This window comes from Leuciscus leuciscus, assembly GCF_965113295.1.
Source record: "Leuciscus leuciscus genome assembly, chromosome: 22".
Lineage (NCBI taxonomy): Eukaryota > Metazoa > Chordata > Actinopteri > Cypriniformes > Leuciscidae > Leuciscus > Leuciscus leuciscus.
The window spans coordinates 37,322,100-37,348,495 of record NC_138746.1 but is presented as its reverse complement, the minus strand read 5'-3'; the positions used below and the strand labels follow the sequence as shown (position 1 = coordinate 37,348,495).

Below are 26,396 nucleotides of genomic sequence, written 5' to 3'. Positions count from 1 at the left end.
ATCAATCTTGTAAGTATGCAGCCGTCTACTACAGTATGGAATCAGGGAGAGCATCAGGGTTGGGCCGATAGACGATCGCGATGGGTGACCGACGTCACGATGTTTAGGCCGCATGATGTCCATAGACACCAACCATTTAGTATTTTACAAACTATACATTTATTGTTTTGCTATAAATTATATGTATTTAAATGTCTGAAACCTAAAATAAACATTATGTTTGTAAAAACACTGAATAGTTGTGATATATGAGGAGCGTCTCTGGCTCAGCGTCAGCCACAGCGCGACAGCACAGCTTGGGTCTGGCAGTGATGTCACTGTACATCCGCTCCTGTGGTCAGCTGATGCAGAGCGTGCCGACATCGACATCACTGATGATGACATGCAGAGGAAAATGAGAATGTTATGTTACGTTAAACTAAAGATTTTATTTTACAACGGAAATTAATCGAATTAAAAACTTACTTAAACTGGACAATTATTTTCTTCTGAACAGCAGAAACACACTTTGTTGCATTATTTCCCTGTTCTCTCTGTAAAGCTGCCTTGAAACAGTCAGTACTGTAAAAAGCGCTGTATAAATAAATGTATAGTGTCTCAATCTACATTATATTCACACTGCTGTTTTAGAAAGCCAAACAATTTTATACTATTATTATTTCTATGACAGTAATAGCCTTTATATTGTAAAACAAATGCACTCTAAAATAAATGAAAATGAATATTTCATAGGTATATAATTTTACTATGATACAGCAAGGACATCCCTTTACTACTTCATTTGCAATAGATAACTCTAAAGCTTTTATTCTGGTGGAAAACTCAGGATTTGAACACAGGTTTACAATCAAATCTCTTTACAAATCTAGTGAAATTCTGTAATCATCTGCCCATAAAATGTTTAAAATGATGTAGATGTGAAAATAAAGCACAACATTCCCAAGTGGAGCCTAAACGCACAGAGATGGGAGTTCACTGCATTCACTCACTGTGACCGGAGCCGTTCTGAGACCTCGGGAAGACCCCGGATCTCCCGCTGATCGCCAGTGAAGTGCTTCGCTCTGAGACACGCAGCGCACACACACTAGCCTACACTTCTGCAGTCTCATGCAGTCTGATCAGGGCACACAAGCCTGTCCGCGCTTTCAATAGTTAAAGAAAAGAAATAGAACAAAACAACACTAGAGACATTTGATGTAATTATGAGAAGTTTTAAATTATTTTGGGTTCATTATGAAAGTCTAGATAATCAATAGGAAGCTGGAGTTTCAGCGGAGACGCATGACTTTATTTCTTCTACAGAACATGATGAAAGAGCGTTGGGAAGCCACTGACACCCGGAGACATCTCCCAAAATACCATTTGTTTTAAAGATGAAGAAAAGTCACAAAGATTTGAACACATGAGGGTGAGTACATGATGACAGACGTTTACTGGGGACACTTACTATTCTACAATATTCCTGATCTCCTGCATGGACACCATTATATACAGGCCAGTTCTGTCTGGCTTCATGTTCACCTGATGAAGCGTCTGCTTGTCCATCATGTCCCCGTGAGCTCAGACATACACTGACTTCTACTGTTACAACACTTATAATATAGAGTCTTCTCTACAACTGGCTGACTGTTTTAAGATTGTCACCGACTTCACGAGTTCTCATCACAGCGCCTGTATAGGGCATCAGAATCTGCTCTCAGAGAGCTTTAGATAAGGAGCAGCACAGCCGACACACACCTCTGGAGTTCACAGATCTGTGTGTGTTGAGCCACAACATCAGAGCCGGTCTAACTAAACCTAAAGCACTGCAAGTATTAATGTTGCTTGTGTGTAAATGTGCTGTAGATCATCAGGTCTGAGGTTTAGAACAAGGTCCCAGAGGACGGTTTGATGTTGCCTTTTATTTTCAATGTGGTGCTGTAAAGTTTTTTCTATTTTATCAAATTTGTATTTGGTTACTGGAGCCTGCAAATGATGCCATTAAACATGTTTAAAATACCATCTGTATGTTGTTTACACACTAATTTGAAGATTCAATGATGAAAATATGTTTGATTGATGATCCCGGTTATCCCGTTTAATTGCTGTTATTAACACAGAAATTAGATGTACAAAGACCACTCAGGGGCTGCCAAGGGTGCACCCACATCACTCATGAATGAGTCCCAGCTGTCGCTGAAGGGTAGTCATCACATCACTGCACGTCACTAAATAAAAGAGAAAGCAGCTCATTTTCAAAGTGGAACTTCGACACTGTGTCTTGGATTGCCGCTATAGGGAACACCATCAGCGTGACTATGAGCTTTGTTCTTGCTTTCTTCTCTCCTGAGGGATGAGAATCTAATGCAGGGATGGGCAACTTCGGTCCTGGAGGGCCACTGTCCTACAGAGTTTAGATTCAACCCTAATCAAACACACCTGAACAAGCTAATCGAGGTCCTCAGGATTACTAGAAAATTACAGGCAGGTGATTTTTTCAGGGTTGGAGCTAAACTCTGTAGGACAGTGGCCCTCCAGGACCGAAGTTGCCCATCCCTGATCTAATGTCTCCTCCGCTCTGGAAGCGGGCCAGGCGGGATCGATCTCGGAGACTGTAGACGGAGCTGTGGGAGTCTGATAGGGTTGGTTTTCTCTTCTGGACTTCTCATGCTAGCTCTGTTGCCTGATGTTGGGTCTGGAAGGGTCATGTGGCATGTCTAACTCTGAGGAATTAGATGCTGAGAGAGTTGAGGCAGGTGTTATTAATATGCCACTGCCCCACTTTTTAAGTTTGGGAGCCTTATTCCTCCTAGATTTCCACATGGAGCTGTCGGGGTAATGGAGGAATCGTGTAATCTCGATATGCAAGGATGCCCCAGTCAGGACAGGCCTGTGGAGACACACACGTGTAGCAAGTGCTCCCGGCTCCGAGTTAAACCCTCCCATGATGGAATTGCGTATAAGAGGATAGAGATGATTCACTGGAGGAGAGAGGGAGGAGGAGGAGGGCTGCCGGAAGAGTTTGGGGTGTCTGCTGCTTATATAGTACGCTCGTAATGATGAGTGACAGGACTGAATATTTAGGCTCCTCCCGAAACTATGTTTGGAACTTCATTTAAAGGAAAACAGGGATCGCAAACTGCTCTTTCTGTCGCTTGCCTAATAGTGTGCACATGCTGGCGTGTTTGAGAACCATTGCCTCAAAGCTCTGCTGTTGGTGGGAAGGGAGGGAGGACGGCTGTACAGGCCAGGACTTCCCTTTAGCTATAGAGACAGAAGCTGTAAACGCTAGGCGCTCTGCTGAAAACACCAAGCTGTGGCGCTCGAGAGCGTTTGCCAGTCGGTCGGTGTGGTATTTGTCTCGCCTCTCCTCCACTGTGATTGGATGGCTGGGTAAAAGGTAACAGTGATGAGAGCATGAGGACATTCTTCAACTCTTGACAACCGGTAGAATACAGCCAGCGCTCAGCAGGAAACAGACGCTCAGCGCCTCGTTATGCTCCTGGCTTTTAAAAACGCAGCGCTCCCATTGAAAACAATAGGAAAAATACGTTACCGCTAAATACGCTACTCCTTAGGGAGTGGCAGCACTAGGAGTAATTCTGGGTGCCCTTAGGGTTGATGTGCTCTGACTCTGGTTAATAATCTGTACGGTGAATTCATGCTAAGCTCATTATGTTTGTGCATATTCACAGATTAATGAGGCAGGCGTTCCCTTCGGCGTGGCGGTGTGGGTTCTGGTTGCATCAACTCCATGACGCATGAATGTCTCCGGTTACGATTGTAACCCTGGTTCTGTGAGAAGGGGAACGAGACTTGCCTCCTTCAAACAAAAGAGTTGATGACATGTTTTACAGGATCTTTTTTTTCTGTAGGCGCTCCGCCTGTGACGTCATGGACTGTAGTCAGCAATAAACTGGCGTGTTTGTCACACACCCCGGTCACGCTGATGTCATTCCCCATAGTGGCAATCCAAGACCTGTGTCTCGTTCCCCTTCTCCGAGAACCTGGGTAATAGTCGTAACCGGACACTTATCTTCCATTCATGAGTGATATGAGTGCACCGTCTGTGTAGAAGCTGCTGTTAGAAGCTCAGGCTCCTACAGAAAGGGTCTGTGATTGTAGGCTCATCTGGCCTGAAAAATAAGCTTTTTATTGCTATTTGAGCGTAAGAAACCACATGTATGGGACAGTTCATGTCAGATTTCATTACTGATTGTGAAATGTGTTATTGAATTGTGAGGTTCGGTGAGCAGTTTCTGAGATTTCAGGATTCCCTGGATGCCCGAATCACGGTGACAATATGGCCGCCAAGCGAACAGACTTTCCTTGGAAGGAAGTTTGGTGATTAAATGGTTTTTGTTTTAATCGATAGCCAGCCATAGGGAAACTCCATACACTCGTTTCAGAGCTTATTCTGTGTGTGTTCATGCATCAGGCTCCAGGTACTTTGGGCTTGTGTTGGACAGGGATAATCTCCTGAAAGTTCAACAGTAACTCTTCTGATAAAAGTCCCGAAGGCATATGGCAGCGTTTCCAGTGGATGAACATGAAGACAGAGCTGAAACACAACAGGTTCACGACACACTTCTGCACACACTCACCATGTGGACTCATGACAGACTCTGAGTGCCAGCTCTTTTAGACTTCCTGTTTCCCTGTAACACTTCCACATCTGCGGAACACAAGCAAGGTACACTTCAACTGGGCGTTACACAATAAAATATAATGAAGGACATGATCAGGACACAAAACATGATAAACAGTGGAGTTAGAGCTGTAGATTATCATGTGTTGGTGAGAATCTCTCGTCCATCAGCGACTCCCTCGAGGACATATGTGTGATGCGTACGACACAGATCACATGATCAACACAAGACGTGCTATGGGAAACACTCATTCTGATCGCAGCCTTCAGAATGGAGCGCCGGGATAAAGCCATGCACACAAACATCACAAACAAATGTCCCGTGAACATTCGACAGGAGCGTGTCATTTAAATAATAAAACATGAATGAATGCAGCAGTTCCTCAAGGAGCTCAGAGGAGCATCATGGGACTTGTTCTACAAGCCTCGTTTTCATAAATATGGAAGTAGATCAGCCCGAACACACCCGACAGCAGGCGAACAAGACATGGGTTAATAATCTCACACAGATGCGGTTCAGTTCAAACCCTTCGATGTGTTTTCAGCAGAATAATCACATCAGGATCAGTATAAGGACATGGAACAGAAAGGCATGCAGGATCCGGACTCATGCTGAGCGTCACACACAGCCGTACTCGTACCACAGCGACTCCTCCGCCGGCACACACACATCGGGCTCGCCGTCAGCAGGGGGGGCTTTAGGGGGGGGGCCGCTAATGTTGCTAACGAGGGCCGTGTTGAGCGACAGGATGGCCTGGTTTCTAGCGCCGCCCGTCACCGCCGGCTCGCCAAACACTGAGTCCAGAAACATGGAGTCTACGGTGAAGGAGGGACCTAGAAAGGCCTGCAGGCTCAGCTCGGGCTCCGCTACGCTGCAGGGCATGCTAGCAGACGTGGGCAGGGCGCGGGGGCCGTACTCACTGGAGCTCTGGGTCCGGGCGGGACACGGGTCCACCAGAACGGGCTGCCGGCTGTCCTTGGAAAGCAGGTCGTGGATGCTGGTCCTGCGCACGGTTCCCTCAGCGGTGGAGATGACGCTGCTGGCGCGGGGCAGACCCGAGGAGCTCGAGTCCAGGCGCTCTGACACCGACACCGCTCTGCTCTGGGACGCCAGGCCGGCTCGGGGCGGCGCCGAACCCTTGGCCCGTGTGCTCTCTGCCTTACGCAGGCTCGGGCGGCCCGGTGGACTGGAGTCTGGCGCCGCTGTCCTGCCACTGGCTGAACGCAGGATCCCTCTGCCCTTCACACGCTCTCTGGCTCCCGACACACGACCCGGCTGAGCCGAGAGAGACTCCTGCACAGGGGAAGAGGAACATACTTTTTTTATTTTTTATTCAGCAAGTATGCAGTAAATTGATAAAAAGTGACAGTTATGGTTATAATTATTCTTTGTGTGAACTATATTATGCGCTGGTGAACCACACCAGCGCTTTAAATGCTTGAGCTTGTTAAAACAGGATGGATTCTGATTGGCTGTCAATGCTTTTATCGTTCCTCTGTCTTGTTATCATTGTAGTTGTGACTCTTTTCTTTTACATTTAGAATGATTTTTAAAACCATATCTTTGTTGTTATTGTTATCGTTACAATGATTGTCCTTGGTATGAAAGAGCCTAAAGACATTACAATGTTACAAAAGATTCTCTTTCAAATAAATGCGCTCTTTCTGTTCATCAAAAAATCCTGAGAAATTAAATGTAGCAGCACAACTGTTTTCAACACTGATAATAATCATAAAAGATATATATATATTAGAATGATTTCTGAACGATCATGTGACACTGAAGACTGGAGTAATGATGCTGAAAATTCAGCTTTGATCACAGGAATAAATTACACTTTATTATATATTCACACAGAAAACAGCTGATTTACACTGGAATAATATTTCACTGTTTTTACTGTATTTCTGATCAAATAAATGCAGCTTGGTGAGGAGAAGAGATAGCCTGGTTGACATCAGACCCTTCTCAGCCGTAACAGAGAGTGGGTCTGGGGAAGCTTCATTCACATCCCATTTCCAAAGGGGCGTCACCAACAAACTAAAACCAATCAGAGCAATCGTCATCGTGTAAAGCCCGCCTCAACGTTTGTGATTGGTGCCAAGATTTGGAAAGATTGGAAATGGGCTTGAATGGGCTCTTGGCCAGACTGACTCGCAGAGCAAATCTAAATTTGCTAGAAGTTCGTCTGGGTTTTCCCAGGCTACAGAAGAGACTCTTTCAGAAACATAAAAAATATCTTACCAAGTCCAAACCTTTGACCGGTAGTGTGTGTGTGAGCGTCTGTGTATAATGTGTGTGTATAGTGTGTGTGTATGTGAGAGTGTGTCCTGCAGGCTTGAGTTAAGTCTGAAATCATTGGGTCGTTTACACTGATGTGGACAATGATTCAGAAGGTCACAGATGGGTTTCTTCAAGCTGCTCTATTAATGTGGCATCACTGATTTCAGTTAAAGGTACCATTTTGTACACCTTTCTGAAGTTTTATTTTAGGTTTTGATGTCCTTAAGAATATATATTTGCGGTACAAGTACCAAAAACCATCCCAACATATTTTTACAACTCCTTTCTCAGCAGCTCTGCTTAGAACAGGTCGATTTTGGCCTTTCTAATAAATATTCATGATATTCATATTCTCTTGTGATTGGCCTGTTGTTTTCTGAGTGACGCACGGCCAGGCCAACCACAGGTGACGAGGGTCATGTGTGCTGTTAGCCTGCTGTGGCTTGGTGATGCTCACGAGTAAGGTAAATAAAACACCTGTAATGATGGATTGCTGAGGGAAACCAGCCTTATATGTGTGAGCCGGACTCAGACCCTGAATTGGCGATGACGGGAGACAAACAACCACCTCCTTACTTACGGCGTTATTGTAAGAGTATTATAATTACCATTACATCAATGATTACATCAGATTTAACGTTAAAGCTAATTTAAACTGTCTGTAAACAAACTCAGACTTTTTTTTGTCAAATTCGATTTAAATCCCCCAAATATGTACGTTAATAGCTAGTTATACACTGATTTTGAAACACTTAACTGCTTTATAATGTGACGTTAGCAGACAGACACCGAATGCCGTAAGCTATCACTACTGCTTTCCTACAGTAAGTTGACGTGCTACAATTTCTTTTACAATGTTACTTTTTTCTGTAAGAGGTGTACTTGTGATAAATGTGCAAGGATGCCCACAGAGAGCGAGAACATATGCTGCAATTGACGGCCAGGGTGAACTTATAAAACTGTGAACTGCAGCATCTCTGAGGAGAAGCTTCTCTGAAACACCGGCGTTGAGCTGAGCCTGACTGACGAAGCGGTCACTTGTGAAATGTGCAGAACCCACGGTTAAGGTCGGACTACATTGCTGTGGCGTTTCTGAATAAATGAACATTAGCCACTGTTCTCTATTATTAATGTTGTTCTGAAGTGTGTGCAGTGATGTCTTTCCAGACGGTGGCAGTGCTCGGGGGGGGACTGAGTAGTTCTGACATCACATTTATACGGAAGTCACAACGGCTCGTGAAGAGGCACATCTACTTTATGCAGGCTGTGTGCATTTGTCTGTGGATCGACTGTTTTGAAACTTATATGGTAGTTTCATCGCCCCTAGACCTCTGCTATCGGGAAAGAAGCCAGGACATTTTAGTTTTGACAATATGGGACCTTTAAATTGGAAAAACAACCCAGACCGTGACGGATTGGTCTACATGCCCGTCTCCTCCTGTGTGAGTGTGTGTTTCTACAGTCATGCAAGACTAGTGCTGCGGTTTGTAAGTGTTGTGATGGTGTAGATGTCTGTGTGTGTGTGTGTGTGTGTGTGTGTGTGTGTGTGTGTTAGTGCTGGGCGGTACAGCGGTTCATACAGAATACTGGGCCCGTATTCATAAAGAATCTTAATGCAAAGAGTAGCTCCTAGTGACAAAATTCTAAGAAAATTCTTAGAAATGTGGGCGTTTACTCTTAAAATTAAAGAAAAAATCCTAGTAAAGAAAAAAGTAATTCAGAAAGCATCTTAACCATTAAAAGAGGTCTTAAGGTCAAAATTGTTAGAAGCACGGACGAGGACTTTTAAGAGGCTTAAGAGTTTCTTTAGCAGAGGAGAAAATGGCAGAAAGACGAAGAGGGAGAATAAATGTGTTGAAGACAATGAATAACAGTGAGTTAATAAGACGCTATAGATTAGATCGTGCAGGGATCATGTTTGTGACTGATCTTATTAGAGACGCGCTAACATCTCCGACACAGCACAGAAATGCCATAGCGCCAGATTACAATATTTGGCAACTGGGAAAATTCCATGTTTGATACATAAAAACCAACATTCAAACCACCACTTAAATAGACATGCCAGCAATCAGTGTAATTGGAAAGAGTGGAACAATTTTTATCATTCTAAGCCAATCAAATACCTTATAGGAAATTAACAGCATGGTAAATAAAAATAAAAAGGATTTATATACACATATATAATGTGTGTGTGTGTGTGTGTGTGTGTGTGTGAGAACGGTCAAATAGGAAAAATTACACATGTCATTTCAAAGTGAAGGCTTAGAATAGACCCTATACTTAAAATCACCTTTTTTTCCCTTCTTGGACAACCAACCAATCACAGTCGTCAAAAGATTGCATAGTCGTCATACATAGCAACGGGGTCAACCCCGCCTCCTTACTAAGATGAAAGTTTTTGTCTTTTCCTTACTCAGAGTTGCTCTCAGATCGGCCCCGAATTGCTCTTAAGCTAAGACTCCTACGTAAAAGTTTTTAAGCTAAATTAAGAGTTTTCTGAGAGGATTCTTAGAATCTTTATGAATACGGGCCCTGGTTTTTATTTTTGTTACGATATGAATTATTAATATACCGCAATATAGTCCGGTGTATGTCGCTTTAACAACGATCGAACGAACGGTGCGGCGCGGCACTGTGTGAGAGCACTGCACGTTTCACAGTCAGAGATTATATGAATGTATTTTTGAAGGGAACTGACTGTCTTTAGAAAAGTTTCTATGTTATTTTCATTTAATCTTCCTTTATCTTTCCTGATAAAGCAGTGTTTATGAGCGCTGCGCTGCTTTGTGTTCAGCCGTTACCGGGGAAACCGCTGTTTCTGGCGCGCCTACAGCGCCTCCTGCTGGCACATCTTTGTAAACAGCATCACTTTGTTTAAATCTGTATTAATCGTAGTGTGGATTTTTCTACAATATTCACTCTTGACAGTAAAATAGGGCATTCTGAGTCAATCTACTGCAGTATTTACTCTCTCAATCAGTAGAACATGTGGTTTACACCCAGTCATGCTTGAAAAAATAAAATACCGTCATATACCGTGAAACCGGTATAATTTTTTTAAATACCGTGATATGGATTTTTGGACATACCGCCCAGCACTAGTGTGTGTGTGTGTGTGTGTGTGTGTGATGCGTCACCTCTGCCGGCTCTGTGCTCTCGGTCAGGAACTGCTGCAGGGAAACCCTCTCAGGTTTAACCCTGTGTGAGCCGTCCTGAGTGCTGGGCTGCGATGATGTCATCCTCACGGGACTGTCCAAACACACACTGACGTCTCCACTGCTCTCGCTGTGAGCTGTGCTCGCACTGCCGTTCATCACGCCTGACACACACACACACACACACACACACACACACAGAGCGTCACACGCCGATAACCTTACAAACACACTCACTACAAGCTACTAAAAAGAAAATGCTAGCTGCTTTAAAAGACGTAATTTTATAGTTATTACAAGCAAGTCAAATAAACATAGTTAATAATATTATATACAGTTAAATATCATAAATCACAGCCATGTTACAGGCACACAATGAATAAAACAAGATAACACATCAAAACCATAGTGATAAACGAGGATTTAACTCAACATTTATTTCATTAAACAGACACCGGACATGAAGAAAATGACAAAGATTGGCTGACTGAGATCCAGAGCATTAGAGTCTGGGAACAGATCATCACGACTTCGGTACCAAATAAGTACTGAAATTTTTAAATTGTGAAGCATTGTAGCCAATCACAGACATATCTGATGAGCACGTGAGCACAGCGGCCAATCAGAGGCCTTTACGATTCCGCTCAACAGCGCTCAGAGTCACAGTTTTTACGTTTTTTTTGTTTTTTTTTATTTTATTTATATTTTATTGAACTTTTTAACCAGAACAATAACAATATTAACATGACTGGGTTTTACATCATTGTTAATTACTTTGCTTGTACAGTGACCATTTTTCCCATTTCCTTTCCAATTGTGGTTCTTGTAGTCTCAGTCTGTATGTCATTTTCTCCATTAGGAATAAGTCCTCAATTGTAGTCATCCATTGCTCCTTTGATGGCACTGTAGCTTTTCCCCCATTTCCTTGTGATAGATTTTTTTGCTGCTATCAACATTATTTTTTACCAAATATTCATCACATTTATGTATAGTACCATCACAAAAATTACACAAATATAAAACCTCGGGTTTCAAAGGAATTGTATATCCCAAGACTTGGCACATGACATTACAAGTATTTTCCCAAAACTCTAGAAGTTTCGGACATTTCCAGAAAATGTGTGAATGGTCAGCGTCTGTCTCCCCATATTCTCTCCAACACATCTGTTGCCTCTGTAATTGTTTACTTTTTAATTTGGGTGTAATAAAACATCTTATCAGATTTTTCCAGGCAAACTCCCTCCATGTCCGAGAGCCGGTTGTTATATGATGTAATTTCCACATATCTAGCCAATCCATATCTTCAATTTCTATGTTAAATTCTTTTTCCCATTTTAATTTTACTTTTTGAGTTGTATGTTTATCGTTTTTTATTAATTCTTTATATAATGCGGAAATTATCCTAATACTACTGTCTTTGTAAGCTTTTGCCATTATTTGAACAACACCGCTCTCTTCTATGGAGGGATCCACCTGAATCTCTCTCCTATAATAGTCTCTCATTTGAAGATAACGAAAAAAAATCCTGTTTGTCAAATAGGTATTTCCGTGTCAGACTTTGGAAACTCTCCAACTTCCCATTGTTCTCCAAAACACACCATGCTGTGACTCCCCTAGTTATCCAGTATTTATAATTGTAGTCTAATTTAGCCGGCATAAATTTATTATCGTATGCTATCCATTTTAATTTTTATATTTCTTAAGTATTCTATACCATACACTAAATGTATGTTTAGTTATTACATCTAGGCAGCTTTTGTTTTGTTCATATGTGTCTTTATCTCCAAGGAAGTTTTGAATTGGCTGTTTCATTGTCCCCATTTCAATCGCTTTCCATTTACCTTCATAATTTGGATTACACCAACCATATACATATTTCAATTGTGCCGCATAATAATAGTCTCTTAACTTTGGTAATGCCATCCCTCCTTCCTCTTTGGGTAACTGAAGAGTTCCATACTTCACCCGAGGCCTCTTACTTTCCCAAATAAATCTGGATATTATTTTATCCCAGTTTGTAAATTGCATTTGAGTGACCTCCACTGGAAGTGCTTGGAATAAATATAAATATCTGGGTAAAATATTCATTTTAACTATTTCAATCCTGGAACTAAAATCTAAGGGTAAAGTGGTCCATCTCTCTATATCTTTTAGTATATTGTCTTGAACTTGCTTATCATTTTTATTGTTGATATCCAAAAAGTCTTGTGTTATTTCTACTCCGAGGTACTTGATTGATTCCATTTCCCAATTAAATTTGTAGGATTTTTTTGTGTTTACAGAAGGTATATAATTAAATCTCAGAACTTGGGTTTTTGAAATGTTTATTTTATATCCAGATAAATATTCAAAAGATTCTAAGAGATTCATCAATTTAGGCAGTGATGTGTTTGGTTCCTCTAGGAATGCGATCACATCGTCTGCAAAAAGCCCGGTTTTGTGCTCTACTCCATTTATCATAACTCCTTTGATTTCTTGACTTTGTCGTACTGCTTGCGCCAGAGGTTCGATACAAATTGAGAAGAGCGTAGGTGAGAGCCCACACCCCTGTCTAGTGGATCTTTGTAAATTAATTTTGTCTGTAAGGTTCCCATTTATTTTTATTCTGGCAGTTGGCTGACTGTATAGTGTTTTAACCATTCCCATTGAATTATCATTAAATCCCATTTTTCCCAAGACTTGATATAAAAAGTTCCAATTGACACAGTCAAATGCCTTTTCTGCATCTATACTAAGTAAAACTGTACTCCTTTTCTCCCTCTGCGCCCTCTCTGTGATATGCAAAGTTTTCCGAATGTTATCGTGTGTCTGGCGCCCAGTTATAAACCCCGTCTGATCTTCATCAATTAGTTCTGATACAAAGGTATTTATTCTTCTAGAAATTATTGATGTATATATTTTATAGTCAATTTAGTACTGAAATTGGTCTATAATTAGCGCAGCATTCCCTGTTTTTACCCGGTTTGGGGATAACTGATATTATTGCCTCTGACCACGACAATGGCATTGAGTTTTCTCTTAGAGTCCAATTCAAAGATTTATATAGAATTGTTATTAAATCATTCTTAAACATTTTGTACCATTCGGCTGGAAAACCGTCGCTTCCTGGTGCCTTGCCATTTTTTTTATGTATTTATAGCTTTAAGTATCTCCTCTTGTGATATCTCCGCTGTTAATGCATTGTTTTGACTGACTCCAATTGAAGGGAGATCCAGCGATTGGAGAAAGTTTCTCATCTCTTCTTCGTTTGCAGAGGGAGGTTGTGTATAAAGTTTCTCATAAAAGGTTTTAAAGATATTCTCAATTTCTTCTGGCTTATGAGTTACTGTGTTAGTGTGTGGATCTTTAATTTTATAGATTGAGCTTAGTTCCTTTTGCTTCCTTAATCTTTTGGCTAAGAGTTTTACGGATCTTGGTCCCACAGTTTTTAAGTTTCAGTACTTTTTGACAACTCTAGTGACTAGATTGCAAATTGTCACTACACAATGTTTTTGTTTTGTTGTCAGCATTTTAGATTTTTCCAGAGCTGCTTTATAGATATAATGAACTAGTTTAATACTTGATGATCTTTCCAGCAGAACTGAATCCACACTGAACTGACTTCAGATGACCAACAGCCCAAAGGCATCAATTTCCTGTTCATCACAGTGAAGCTGCTCTGAAACAACTGTATAAAGCGCTGTAGAAATAAAGCTGACTTGACTTGAGCCCTGAAAATTAAAGCCAGGATCATAATGAAATCTAGATGTTGTCTCTGTAAAGATGCATGAAGCTCTGGCAGTGTTAGACACACTCACCCTGAGCTCGTAGCACACTCGACTCCTCCGAGGACACCTGCGTGATGTCATCACTGGACATGGCGTTACCTGCGGACAACAGAGTGGCCCGATGATGTCATCACAGCACAGCAGGAGCGACTCAATCATCAGGGTTAATGAACCACCTGACCTGCACTAATACAGCTAATACCACATGGGCGGTAGAGGAAGAGCTATCGTAAAATGACTGGAAAAACATCAATTTAAGTTCCATAAAACGATAAACATCACATTTTAACTATTATTTTTAAGAAAAGACGAAATTATAATATTTAAATTCATTATATATACACACATATATATATATAATCTTATGGTTTAGATTTTTAAATGCACATTAGCTTCATTTCGATTCACCGACTGAATGAAAATGTAATTGCACTCTCTGACAGTAGATGGCGCTTGGATAGTAGACGGAACAACAGAAATATAGCGGTTTTAGTGACGCTTGTATGCAACACAGCTGTGCTTTTTAGAGATGTGACGAGTTTGCAGGTATGATATAAACACCATAAAGTAAACACTGTCATTATTCCTCAACAGTAGATCAATAGCAATCGTTTGGCATAAATGCACTGTATTGATTGATTGGGAGTCTGTAGAACGAGCAACAGCGCTGCGTTTTGACTTTGAAATGTGCAGCGCTCATAAATATATAATTAACTCTTTCCCCGCCAGTGACGGAATTTTCTTGCTTTCCATGTTTTCCTTGTTATACAGTAGGGGGCGCTGTTACACATCTTCTGAAAGAGTACAGAATCTCCTGATCAAAACACAGGAGAAGCAGAAACAAGCGATAGAGGCACTGCTGACGCACATGTAAATTATAACACAATCATAAACATTAAACAGCATATAAATCAAACTGCCTAATGTCACTGAATGAAATGTTGAACCAGGATGAGGAAACGACTGTGAAGCTTTGAGGTGCTGATGGACTCGATCCATCTGTGTTTTAATCACCGTTCTAAATCCAATCCAGACGCAGTCTTTGACAAAAATGTGATTTTATCAGCTTTTTGTTTAAAATGTGTTTTTTATTTTAGTGTTTAAAGTGTTTAAAAAAGAATTAAGATTAAAAAAGAATGCATGAAGCTAGGATAAAATGTTTAGTTGTTTGCTCTTTTTTACTCTACCTGTGTCTGTGCGGTGAAGGTGACCTCTACCTGTGTCTGTGCGGTGAACTCTACCTGTGTCTGTGTGTTGAAGGTGAACTCTACCTGTGTCTGTTTGGTGAACTCTACCTGTGTCTGTGTGGTGAACTCTACCTGTGTCTGTGCGGTGAACTCTACCTGTGTCTGTGCGGTGAACTCTACCTGTGTCTGTGCGGTGAACTCTACCTGTGTCTGTGCGGTGAACTCTACCTGTGTCTTTGCGGTGAACTCTACCTGTGTCTGTGTGTTGAAGGTGAACTCTACCTGTGTCTGTGCGGTGAACTCTACCTGTGTCTGTGTGTTGAAGGTGAACTCTACCTGTGTCTGTGTGGTGAAGGTGAACTCTACCTGTGTCTGTGCGGTGAACTCTACCTGTGTCTGTGTGGTGAACTCTACCTGTGTCTGTGTGTTGAAGGTGAACTCTACCTGTGTCTGTGTGGTGAACTCTACCTGTGTCTGTGTGTTGAAGGTGAACTCTACCTGTGTCTGTGCGGTGAACTCTACCTGTGTCTGTGTGTTGAAGGTGAACTCTACCTGTGTCTGTGTGGTGAAGGTGAACTCTACCTGTGTCTGTGCGGTGAACTCTACCTGTGTCTGTGTGTTGAAGGTGAACTCTACCTGTGTCTGTGTGGTGAACTCTATCTGTGTCTGTTTGGTGAACTCTACCTGTGTCTGTGTGGTGAACTCTACCTGTGTCTGTGTGTTGAAGGTGAACTCTACCTGTGTCTGTGTGGTGAAGGTGAACTCTACCTGTGTCTGTGTGGTGAACTCTACCTGTGTCTGTGCGGTGAACTCTACCTGTGTCTGTGCGGTGAACTCTACCTGTGTCTGTGCGGTGAACTCTACCTGTGTCTGTGTGTTGAAGGTGAACTCTACCTGTGTCTGTGTGGTGAACTCTACCTGTGTCTGTGTGGTGAACTCTACCTGTGTCTGATTGTTGAAGGTGAACTCTACCTGTGTCTGTGTGGTGAACTCTACCTGTGTCTGTGTGGTGAAGGTGAACTCTACTTGTGTCTGTGTGGTGAAGGTGAACTCTACTTGTGTCTGTGTGGTGAAGGTGAACTCTACTTGTGTCTGTGTGGTGAAGGTGAACTCTACCTGTACCTGTGTCTGTGTGGTGAAGGTGAACTCTACTTGTGTCTGAGTGGTGAAGGTGAACTCTACCTGTGACTGTGCGGTGAAGGTGAACTCTACCTGTACCTGTGTCTGTGTGGTGAAGGTGAACTCTACCTGTGACTGTGTGGTGAAGGTGAACTCTACTTGTGTCTGTGTGGTGAAGGTGAACTCTACCTGTACCTGTGTCTGTGTGGTGAAGGTGAACTCTACTTGTGTCTGAGTGGTGAAGGTGAACTCTACCTGTGACTGTGTGGTGAAGGTGAACTCTACCTGTGTCTGTGTGGTGAACTCTACCTGTGTCTGTGTGGTGAACTCTACCTGTGTCTGTGTGGTGAAGGTGAACTCTATCTGTGTCTGTGTGGTGAACTCTACCTGTGTCTGTGTGGTGAAGGTGAACTCTACCTGTATTGGTGCGGTGTTGAGTGCCGCGGATCAGGCTTGCGTAATCAGCAGCAGCGCTGGAATAGTCCATGGATCCGAACTCCTTCCCATCAGGAGCTTCCAGATGATCTGTGCTGCTGGACCACTGACCCTCGGACACAGCCATTGTCTGCAGCAGGTCGTTCATGGCTGACACACACACACACACACACACACACACACACACACACACACACACACACACACACACACACACACACACACACACACACACAGCATTAACACGGTGAAGGACTGCTCGCATGCATGAAGTATGAATATGAGTAACAGCGGAGAAAAGAAAGAGACATGAGGAGCAAATGCTGAAAGTGATTCATGGAGTGACGATGCAGTAAACACCACAGGATGCTTCACTGGCACATGAGATGTAGAGAATATCACGACTCCACTAGTGGTTATAATGCTAGTAAAGCAGCGTAAGGTATATAAGCACAGTCAGATCTGACTCATGAGTCTCTTAACCATCATGTGAACAGTGTTTACACTCTAATATATTAATAATGGAAGTCTAGCAGGCAGTGTGACCAAGTGTGACACTTAAACCGTGTGTTAGCAGGACACTCACTAACTAGTTCCTTAAATCTGAATCAGAAAAGACCAACATTAACTCTAACATCCATGACATCACATCACAAGAGAATGAGGACTACATGTGTGTGAAATATGTGATGATGATCAATGATGAGAGACTCCACTGCAGAAGAGACGGACAGTAAGAGAAGAGCATGATGGGTGTGGACTATCGGATGTCTTACACATAGAGCGGCGGTAGACGGCCTTCACTCTGTCTTTCTCCTTGGATCGGTTCCTCATGAACGGAAGCTTTTTCAGTGCTGTCACCGGACAAACGCAACGAGCGGGAGGAGAGAAAAGACGGGTGTTAGCAAGACAACAGTGTCAAACTGCTGTCAAACTGATGCACATGTGGTTAACATCCATCACAGCTGCAGGTCACAGGAACACACATGTAGTGAGCAAGCGGTGAAACGTACGCCACACTAGCTGCGTTTCCATTACAGTTTTGCGCAAAACTTTTGCAATATTTTCTAAACGTCAATAAAAAACTATTGGGAAATGACTGCGTTTCCATTAACCGATGTTATGTGACTAAAACGTTTAACAGCCACTGCACTAGCCATTATTATTAATGGAAGGAGACGTAGGCGTGTTTTCCGACATTAATGGCAAGGAAAGACCCTTATACTTGTGAGGTGTTTCTGGGTGTTTCCCCTCATTTCTGCCTCAAGCTCTTGATAAATTGTGGCAATTCTTTGTTGTTTAGAATCCAGTATTCCCATACTTCTTTTGTCTTTTATGAGTTTAATTAAGAACTCGGTCTCATCTGCTGTCCAAACATACCATGCCTTCTTTAAAGAATGATCAACTTTTACGTATTTGAGAAATATAACTTTTTCGAATTGCCTGAAAAAGCACCTCATGTGAGCGTAAATTGTGAAATTTACGTGTTTCCATTGGGAGTATTTTCAATTTTCAATTTGCTCAATTTGAAGGGTGATGGAAACGCGGCTACTATGTGACGCCAACAGCACAACAGGGAATGATCATTAAAGGGTGCAATGCCACACATCATCACTGAGCCGCTCTCACGCACAGCTGTATGAATGACACTGGCGACGAGCGCTGGATTACAGTCACACGTACTGTTTGAATTGCACCTTTTAATAGAGATGAACACAAATGCAGAGTGTTCATGGGCTGACTGACAGCATACCGTTAGAGGAAGCCTGTGCTTGGCTTTTCTCAGCTCTCTTCCCTTCACAAAGAAAGCAAGAAAAAACAAGAGAAAACGTCAGGCTGGAACTACGCAATCACACATCATACATGTTTCCTGTTAACATTCTCTAGCTGAGATGTGAGCTCACCATGAAACAATGAACAATTGCATTTTTATTAACTAACATTAACAAAGATAAGTACATTTTATAACAATATATTGCTCATAGTTAATAGTTAATTAATGCATTAACTAATGTTAACAAATGAGGCCTTATTGTAAAGCGTACCCAACTTTATATCAACTTCAATCATAAATAGCTTTGACTGAAAAAATTTACAACAAACATATTGATTCTTTTGGAAAACGATTTTGGGGCACATAAGTGACGACAGAACATTTCTTCATTTTAAACTGCACGCGCCACTAACGCACTACCAGCCAGACCATGAGTCGGACACACACTGGTTCTCCTTAGGAAATTAGTCGAAAGAATCAGAATCAGTCAGATGACTCAGTCACTCATGGGTGCCTTTCTCACTGCACCAGGTTATCATCGTTCTAAACCACTTTTTTAACCCTGGGTAAAGGAACGATTTACACTTGTAATTTAAAAGCAAGATTAGCTCCGCTTTTTACCCGGGGTTATGAAGTCCTGCTCCGGAGAAAAATGCACGGTTAAGCCCACATTGCAGTGCAAAACGTGTGCAGTGTGAAGCGATGTGGTCTAGAAGCTTAGCAACACAACCAATCCTGTGCCTCGCATTCACATGCTTTGGATTGTCAGAGAAACTTGTCAAATGGTGATGGAAAACATGACAATTGGACTGAAGAAGAGACAGTTTTATTCTAACCATTATAATCTGAAAAGTTCATTCAGGAAAAACTTGATAGTTTAGTTGGCAATATATAATATGAGGATGCAAAATGCTTGAGCCTTTATGTAAACAGGTCGCATGCAGCGTTTGTCCGATCAGTGACACTGACACTGACACCACAAATATGCAAATAAGGACATTAACCCAGGATTTAAGAATGTACAGTGTGTGAAACATAGGTTTATGAATACCCCAGATTAGTTGTTAACCCTGGGTAAATTATGGGCAGTGTAAAACAATGGCCCCAGGTTAACTAGCTCAAATGTGAAAAGCCCCACTGAATCAGAGTGATTCAGGAGTGAAGTATCGCTCTAAACTCTGAATCAATCAGAGTGATTCAGGAGTGAAGTATCTCTAATCTCCGAATCAATCAGAGTGATTCAGGAGTGAAGTATCTTTAAACTCTGAATCAATCAGAGTGATTCAGGAGTGAAGTATCTTTAAACTCTGAATAAATCAGAGTGATTCAGGAGTGAAGTATCTCTCTAAACTGAATCAATCACAGTGATTCAGGAGTGAAGTATCTCTAAACTCTGAATCAATCACAGTGATTCAGGAGTGAAGTATCTTTAAACTCTGAATCAATCAGAGTGATTCAGGAGTGAAGTATCTTTAAACTCTGAATCAATCAGAGTGATTCAGGAGTGAAGTATCTCTCTGAACTGAATCAATCGGAGTGATTCAGGAGTGAAGTATCTTTAAACTCTGAATCAATCAGAGTGATTAAGGAGTGAAGTATCTTTAAACTCTGAATCAATCAGAGTGATTCAGGAGTGAAGTATCTTTAAACTCTGAATAAATCAGAGTGATTCAGGAGTGAAGTATCTCTCTAAACTGAATCAATCACAGTGATTCAGGAGTGAAGTATCTCTAAACTCTGAATCAATCAGAGTGATTCAGGAGTGAAGTATCTTTAAACTCTGAATCAATCAGAGTGATTCAGGAGTGAAGTATCTCTCTGAACTGAATCAATCGGAGTGATTAAGGAGTGAAGTATCTTTAAACTCTGAATCAATCAGAGTGATTCAGGAGTGAAGTATCTTTAAACTCTGAATCAATCAGAGTGATTAAGGAGTGAAGTATCTTTAAACTCTGAATCAATCAGAGTGATTCAGGAGTGAAGTATCTTTAAACTCTGAATCAATCAGAGTGATTCAGGAGTGAAGTATCTTTAACCCTCTGGGGACCAAGCTGTTTTTGGGGCCCTTGAGATGTTCTGACATGCTCTGACATTTGTGCTTTTTTCAGTTATTTATAAACATGTTAATGGCAAAGGTGTAAATTCACTCTATATAGCACAAACAGGCCTACCATAATATGCGAGCAACATGTATGTAGATGTTTGTATTTTTAAGAGAATAATGTTTATGCGTGGTTATTTAAAAAAATAAAAATGAAAGTTGCTGAAATAAGACCACAAAACTCATACAAAATATGTGCCCACAAGACTTTTGACTAATGGATGTTGTCCCTTTCAGTTCTAGCTTCAAAATTATGTGAAAATAGTCTTGCTTTATCGTTCACAAAAAAAAAAATACATTGATTTAAATGGTGTAAAACAGGTTTTGCTTGGAAAGCCAATATGCGAGGGGGAGGAGTAGTTTACACCTTAGTCCCACCCACTCTGCATAATGACTCTGCATAATTAGCCATTCATTCAGGTGTGACACTGACTGAGCCACAATGCAAGGACAAAATTTTGAAGAAGACTTATATTGACCATTTAAGATTTTGCTTACATCTATCTTGTAAATATGTTTTGCTATTTTATTAAAAAGGTTACAATTACAACAATAATTACAATTTCAGCAATATTTCTGCAAAAAAGTACTCTTTCTTTGTAAAAAAAAAAAAAAAAAGATTATAGGCCTACATTTTATCATAGCCTATGTATTCATTAGTTTGAATATAGCCAACATTGGAACATCTTAGTCTATGTCTTTATTTTTGACAAAATAGTATTTTATATATATGAGCAGAAAAGCTTATTTCAATTTCAATTTATTAATGGATAGCCCCTTGAGATGCAACATCTCATTTTCAAGAGGGTCCAAGTACACACAGACATAAAACAACAACAAAAACAAAAAACAAACAAAAAACAAAACAAAAAAACACACAAACAAGCAAAAAACAAATGCTCAAAACCATTGAGTTACTAGGCAGCCTACACCATTACCCTAAACCTAAGACACATCATAGCTCTGACATGTTATAACTGCCTCAAAAAACACATCACATTTACCTCATTATACAATTGGAACAATAATGCAAGAAATTCAATAAACAAAAGGATGTCACATAAGAAGGACCAAGGTTGAATCCACAGGAGGTAGATCAATTCAACAATTACATGAAACAAAAGACAATACCAAGCATTACTATTCAGTCCAACATCAGTAGCATGCACACACATTGTTCAAATATTGGAATAAAGTTAACTTGAATCTATGAAAAGATAAGATGGACCTCAAAGAAAGAGGAAGATTATTCCAATCACTAGTAGCTTTGTAGTGAAAAGTTTTACGACCAATGGCTGAAAAGATTCCTGGTACAGTAAAGGCGAGAGATTGCATATCTCTAAGGGGATACAAAGAACTACGTGGGACCAAGAGTTCTCTCAGATATGAAGGACATTCGAAGTAGGCACATTTAAAAATAAAAATAAACCAATGAAAGTTTCTTCTTGAATTCAGCTGAAGCCAATTCAATGATGCATACATTACGCAATGATGTGTTTTAAAAGGACACCTCAGAACAAATCTACATAGAGAGTTAGCTTATTTGATGTGACAGTATATTCTACAGTAAAAACTGTACCCAAATCTAGTCAACAAAATGTTGTCTTTCATACTTCGCCTGACTGTAACGCAGTAACTGTAACTGTAAAAGCAGTTTATTCTTTCACACACAGACGCGCGATTCATATTTAGGCTAAACAGTCTTTACAAATATGTACCCTTCATTCATCTCACAGAAACGCTATTCATATTATAGAAACGCGATTCATCTTTTTGTTTACATAAGCCTACAACGTTATTCCATAACGTTATTCCACATTAACACTTGAGAAAGGATAACTTAGCCTACCTCACTCCTCAGCGGGATCTGCTCCTCATATCAGCACGGAAAATTTTCTCCATAAGGTAGGCTATATTATGCCTCTTTGTTTACAGCTGATGTGGGGGCGTTTCACAGACTGAAATGGTTCTCAGAATTTGCGTTTGAATAGCACGCGCTCTCCGGGGCGTGGTCAAATTACTTTTGAATGGCTCCTAATGAGCTCGACTGGAGTCGCTCTCTTTTTATACAGATTACAGAAGCTGATAATATTTGTTTTTTATATAAATTACTTCATTTAAAAGCTGCGATCTCAAGCTTTATGCCCGTGGGTCTGTTTGCCTGTTTGACTGAATTTTCGCGGAGTTATAGATAATTTTCGAACGCGTTTCAAATGGGAGTTTACTGACAGAGAGAAGGCAGAAATAGCATCATGTTAGTTTTTCTTTATTTGTCAAAAAGCAAAACACTTTATTTGTATTGTGAGTATACAGAAAAAAAATAGAAACTGAACAGGATCGATTGATGTATTACACGAAAATGAAAGATCAAAATTAACAGAGCATTTTGTGTTTATTTTTCATTGCTAAAAAAAAAAACGAGCAAAACGCGCGGGCGCGTTTTTGGTCCCCAGAGGGTTAAACTCTGAATCAATCAGAGTGATTAAGGAGTGAAGTATCTTTAAACTCTGAATCAATCGGTGTGATATCGGAGTGAAGTATCTCTCTAATCTCTGAATCAATCAGTGTGATATCGGAGTGAAGTATCTCTCTAAAAGATGTTCAAACTCTTAGACTGTAGGAAGAGTGCGTATACTCACTGCCGCTGTGGTGCGCGAGCGAATCCTCCAGCGAGTTGGACCCGGAGCCCACGGACGAGCTGTCCTGGCTGTCTGGGTGGGGCAGCGTCAGGAACCCTTCGCTGGACTCCGAGCGGGACGGGGTCTGTGTGAGAGAGCGCATGCGCTCACGACTCTTCGGCTTGATGAGCTTCCTCATCTTCAGTGCGATCCAGTTACCTCTCCTGCAGAAACCACACGCAACCCTCATTATGTGCATCGATAATGCACTTGCAATACACACAAAAAGCTGTTCGTCTGAAGCTTTGTGTTTGTCCCATCTAAACGAACTCTCAGTGGGCATAAACAGTGTTTTCTGTTCTCCTCTGCAGAGAAAAATGACACAAAAGGATTTCTACTCTTGAACAAACCAATCCCAGTTTAATCAACATAGTCAGGAACGCCTAATTTTGGAAGTAAGACCAGCCTGGAGAAATTTCACATGGATCTGAGACAGCGTTCACAAAGAGTGCATGCAACTCAATGATGTGCCTCCCAGAAGTCAATACAATGCAAATGTCATATATAAAAAGAAAGATGACCAGTGCAGTACAGCCCTCTGGTGTGTATGTTGTCACTGTACACAATTTATAAAAATGCATGTGCATAACAGCATTAGCAGCCCATAGAAATGTTTATGCACAACGGTTATCTTGGCTCTTATCCTGCACTTTTTCTAGAGCCCATGTCTCATATGGAGGGTAAATACCTCTCTGAAAAAGTTTCCTTCTCTGAAGGGCCTGTGAGGAGCAGTTCTAGGCAGTGATGCGGTCCTAGATGATGCTTTTTATCTGAGGCACATTCTGAACTTCTGACATCTGGGATGGTAAAAGTATTGCTGTACCACATCAACCTAATATAGTTTTTCACTTCATGTGATTTAAGGGGGGTGGCACAATGGATAAGACACATGCCTTTGGTGTGAGAGACCCGGGTTCGAATCCACTGTGAGACACCAATGTGTCCCTGAGCAAGACACTTAACCCCTAGTTGCTCCAGAGGTGTGCGACCTCTGACATAATTAGCAATTGTAAGTCGCTTTGGATAAAAGCGTCAGCTAAATGAATAAATGTAAATGTAAATGTAAGTGGGAAAGGGTGGCATGTAGTATTGGTGTTAAACCATTGTCCATAGTTCTGTTTGGGTGGTGGGCAAACTGCAGTAGATCAAGTAAATTGGGGAGTATGGAGCAAAACACAGTCTTTGAATTGCGGCTCAAAGCATTTCATAATGAAAGAGTTGAGTACTAAGGGCAAGTGTCACCCAGGCTGCATGTTAATGAATTTGGAATTCATGAACTGAGAAAGATTAAATGCAACAAACCGCTTCGGATAAAAAAAACATTTAAATGCATAAATATTTACATTTATGCATTTGGCAGATGCTTTTATCCAAAGCGACTTGCATTGCATTTCAAGGTACACATTTTACATTCGTATCATTTCTTGCTTTCCCTGGGAATCGAACCCATGACCTTGGCGTTGCAAGCGCCAACGCTCAACTTTTGAGCTACAGGAAATATAAAATATAAATGGACAAATATAAATGTTTTTTTTTTTTTTAAGAATAATTACCCTCTATAAAATGTATATCAACCGGTGAACACGGTATGCTGATAATAGTGGGAAAAACCTTAGAGAATATCTGGATGAGAACAGATAAATGAAATTACCCATTTGGGTTTCTTGTACCTTCCACTTCTGAGTTATTCAGGGACCTAATGGAAACCACTCTAGCACTCTGAATGGTAATACTTATACTCTCAGGAAACCAATAACACTCAGATTGGGCTTTTACGGGCCACACCCAGAGGTTCTAACCTTGAGGATATGGCTGCCAGCTACTCCTGGTCCAACCTTGAGGATATGGCTGCCAGCTACTCCTGGTCCAACCTTGAGGATATGGCTGCCAGCTACTCCTGGTCCAACCTTGAGGATATGGCTGCCAGCTACTCCTGGTCCAACCTTGAGGATATGGCTGCCAGCTACTCCTGGTCCAGCCTGAGCATTGCTTGATGTCTGGCATTGTGGAGAGGGGTATTCCTGATCACAACAAGCTCTTTCTCCACCCCTGCTTCGGTGCCCGCAGATCTTATTAGCGGTATCTGCAGTCACCCAGAATAAAAACCTGTGCAACACTCCAGGTGAAAGTCTGGAAAGCTATATAAGCTGGACTGTGATGCTATTTTCTTCTGGAAACAAACCTTTTTGCATTATTTTCCTGTTCTCTCTGTAAAGCTGCTTTGAAACGATCTGTATTGTAAAAAGCGCTATATAAATAAATGTGACTTGTCTTGACATACTAAAACACTACTAAAACATACTAAGATACTAATGATTTGCATAACTGTACTAAATATTTTTTTATTTCCCCCGAATAAATGATTATGTGTTCCCTTTTGCCACTACCAAAACAATGATGACGTTTCGGTCATGACTGTTACGGTAGTGAAAATTTTTGATACTTTTGAGCCTAGCTCAAAGATGCTTATCCGCACATGGTTAACTAGCACATTTCTAAACAGTTGTACACACACAAAAACAACATTTTATGGAATAACACCCAAAAAAGTTTGCTTAATTGCAGAAAAAAGGTGTTTGGTAGTGACGTTCCAAAGTTACGCACAGAATTTCAGACTTTTGAACACATTTCCCTCAAAATGATGGTACCTATCTACAATGAAAGAGAGGCTATGAGAGAGAGGCACACAGGAATATTTCCTGATCAAAAATCCCCTACATTTGGTTAAAATCAGTCATGGACTAAAACACACTTTTCGATTGATAGTGACATGAAATACGGGACAAATTTTTTTACATAAAGTTTCATGATTTAAAAATAAAATATAAAAGAAATAATTTTTAAAAGAAATGAAAAATAAATTTTTAAAAACAACAATGGAAAAAATTTATTTCAATATCATTTTCACAAGTTGAAATTTAGGGTTAGGGTTCGGGACAGCCACCTCCCAATTGAAAGTACCCAATAAATGATGATTTTATATATATTAAGCTTACTGATATTTAAAATATTATTGTGGGATTCAATAGATAATAGAAGGATCTTTGTAAACATCTAAAATTTGAATACTTGAATGCTTTTTAATGTGTTTTTTGGTTGTGGGACAGCAGTTCGCACCAATTCTGTAGAATGGCCCATACATAGGAATAGTGAATGAGTGGGCGAGGCCAGTGGTATCATAATTAAAGGGGGAGGAACATTCTCGTTCCAGAAATCATTTGATTGGACAACATTTCTCCAGTGCGTTGTGAGTTATCAATGTTTCT

The 26,396-nt window shown here is 40.9% G+C and overlaps 1 protein-coding gene across 7 annotated transcripts in view; it reads right to left on the bottom strand.

The window, feature by feature from the left end:
• Nucleotides 1–26,396, bottom strand: part of ccdc88ab (coiled-coil domain containing 88Ab) — a 100,984-nt gene that overhangs the window by 1,699 nt on the left and 72,889 nt on the right. The window contains exons 25-32 of one of the 7 annotated variants that reach the window (XR_014201394.1): nucleotides 23,092–23,294; nucleotides 18,331–18,372; nucleotides 17,354–17,431; nucleotides 16,560–16,727; nucleotides 13,867–13,935; nucleotides 10,052–10,233; nucleotides 5,269–5,921; nucleotides 4,584–4,654 (exon numbers count right to left, since the gene is read on the bottom strand). Coding sequence is in view for 5 of the 7 variants with exons in the window: in XM_082153225.1 (XP_082009351.1) it covers nucleotides 5,247–5,921; nucleotides 10,052–10,233; nucleotides 13,867–13,935; nucleotides 16,560–16,727; nucleotides 17,354–17,431; nucleotides 18,331–18,372; nucleotides 23,092–23,294 (1,417 nt within the window). In the remaining 2 variants the exon portion in view is untranslated. Of the gene's footprint in view, nucleotides 1–4,111; nucleotides 5,922–10,051; nucleotides 10,234–13,866; nucleotides 13,936–16,559; nucleotides 16,728–17,353; nucleotides 17,432–18,330; nucleotides 18,373–23,091; nucleotides 23,295–26,396 lie in introns of those variants that run through there. The other 6 variants (XM_082153228.1, XM_082153226.1, XM_082153229.1 and 3 more) reach the window with 6 other exon arrangements.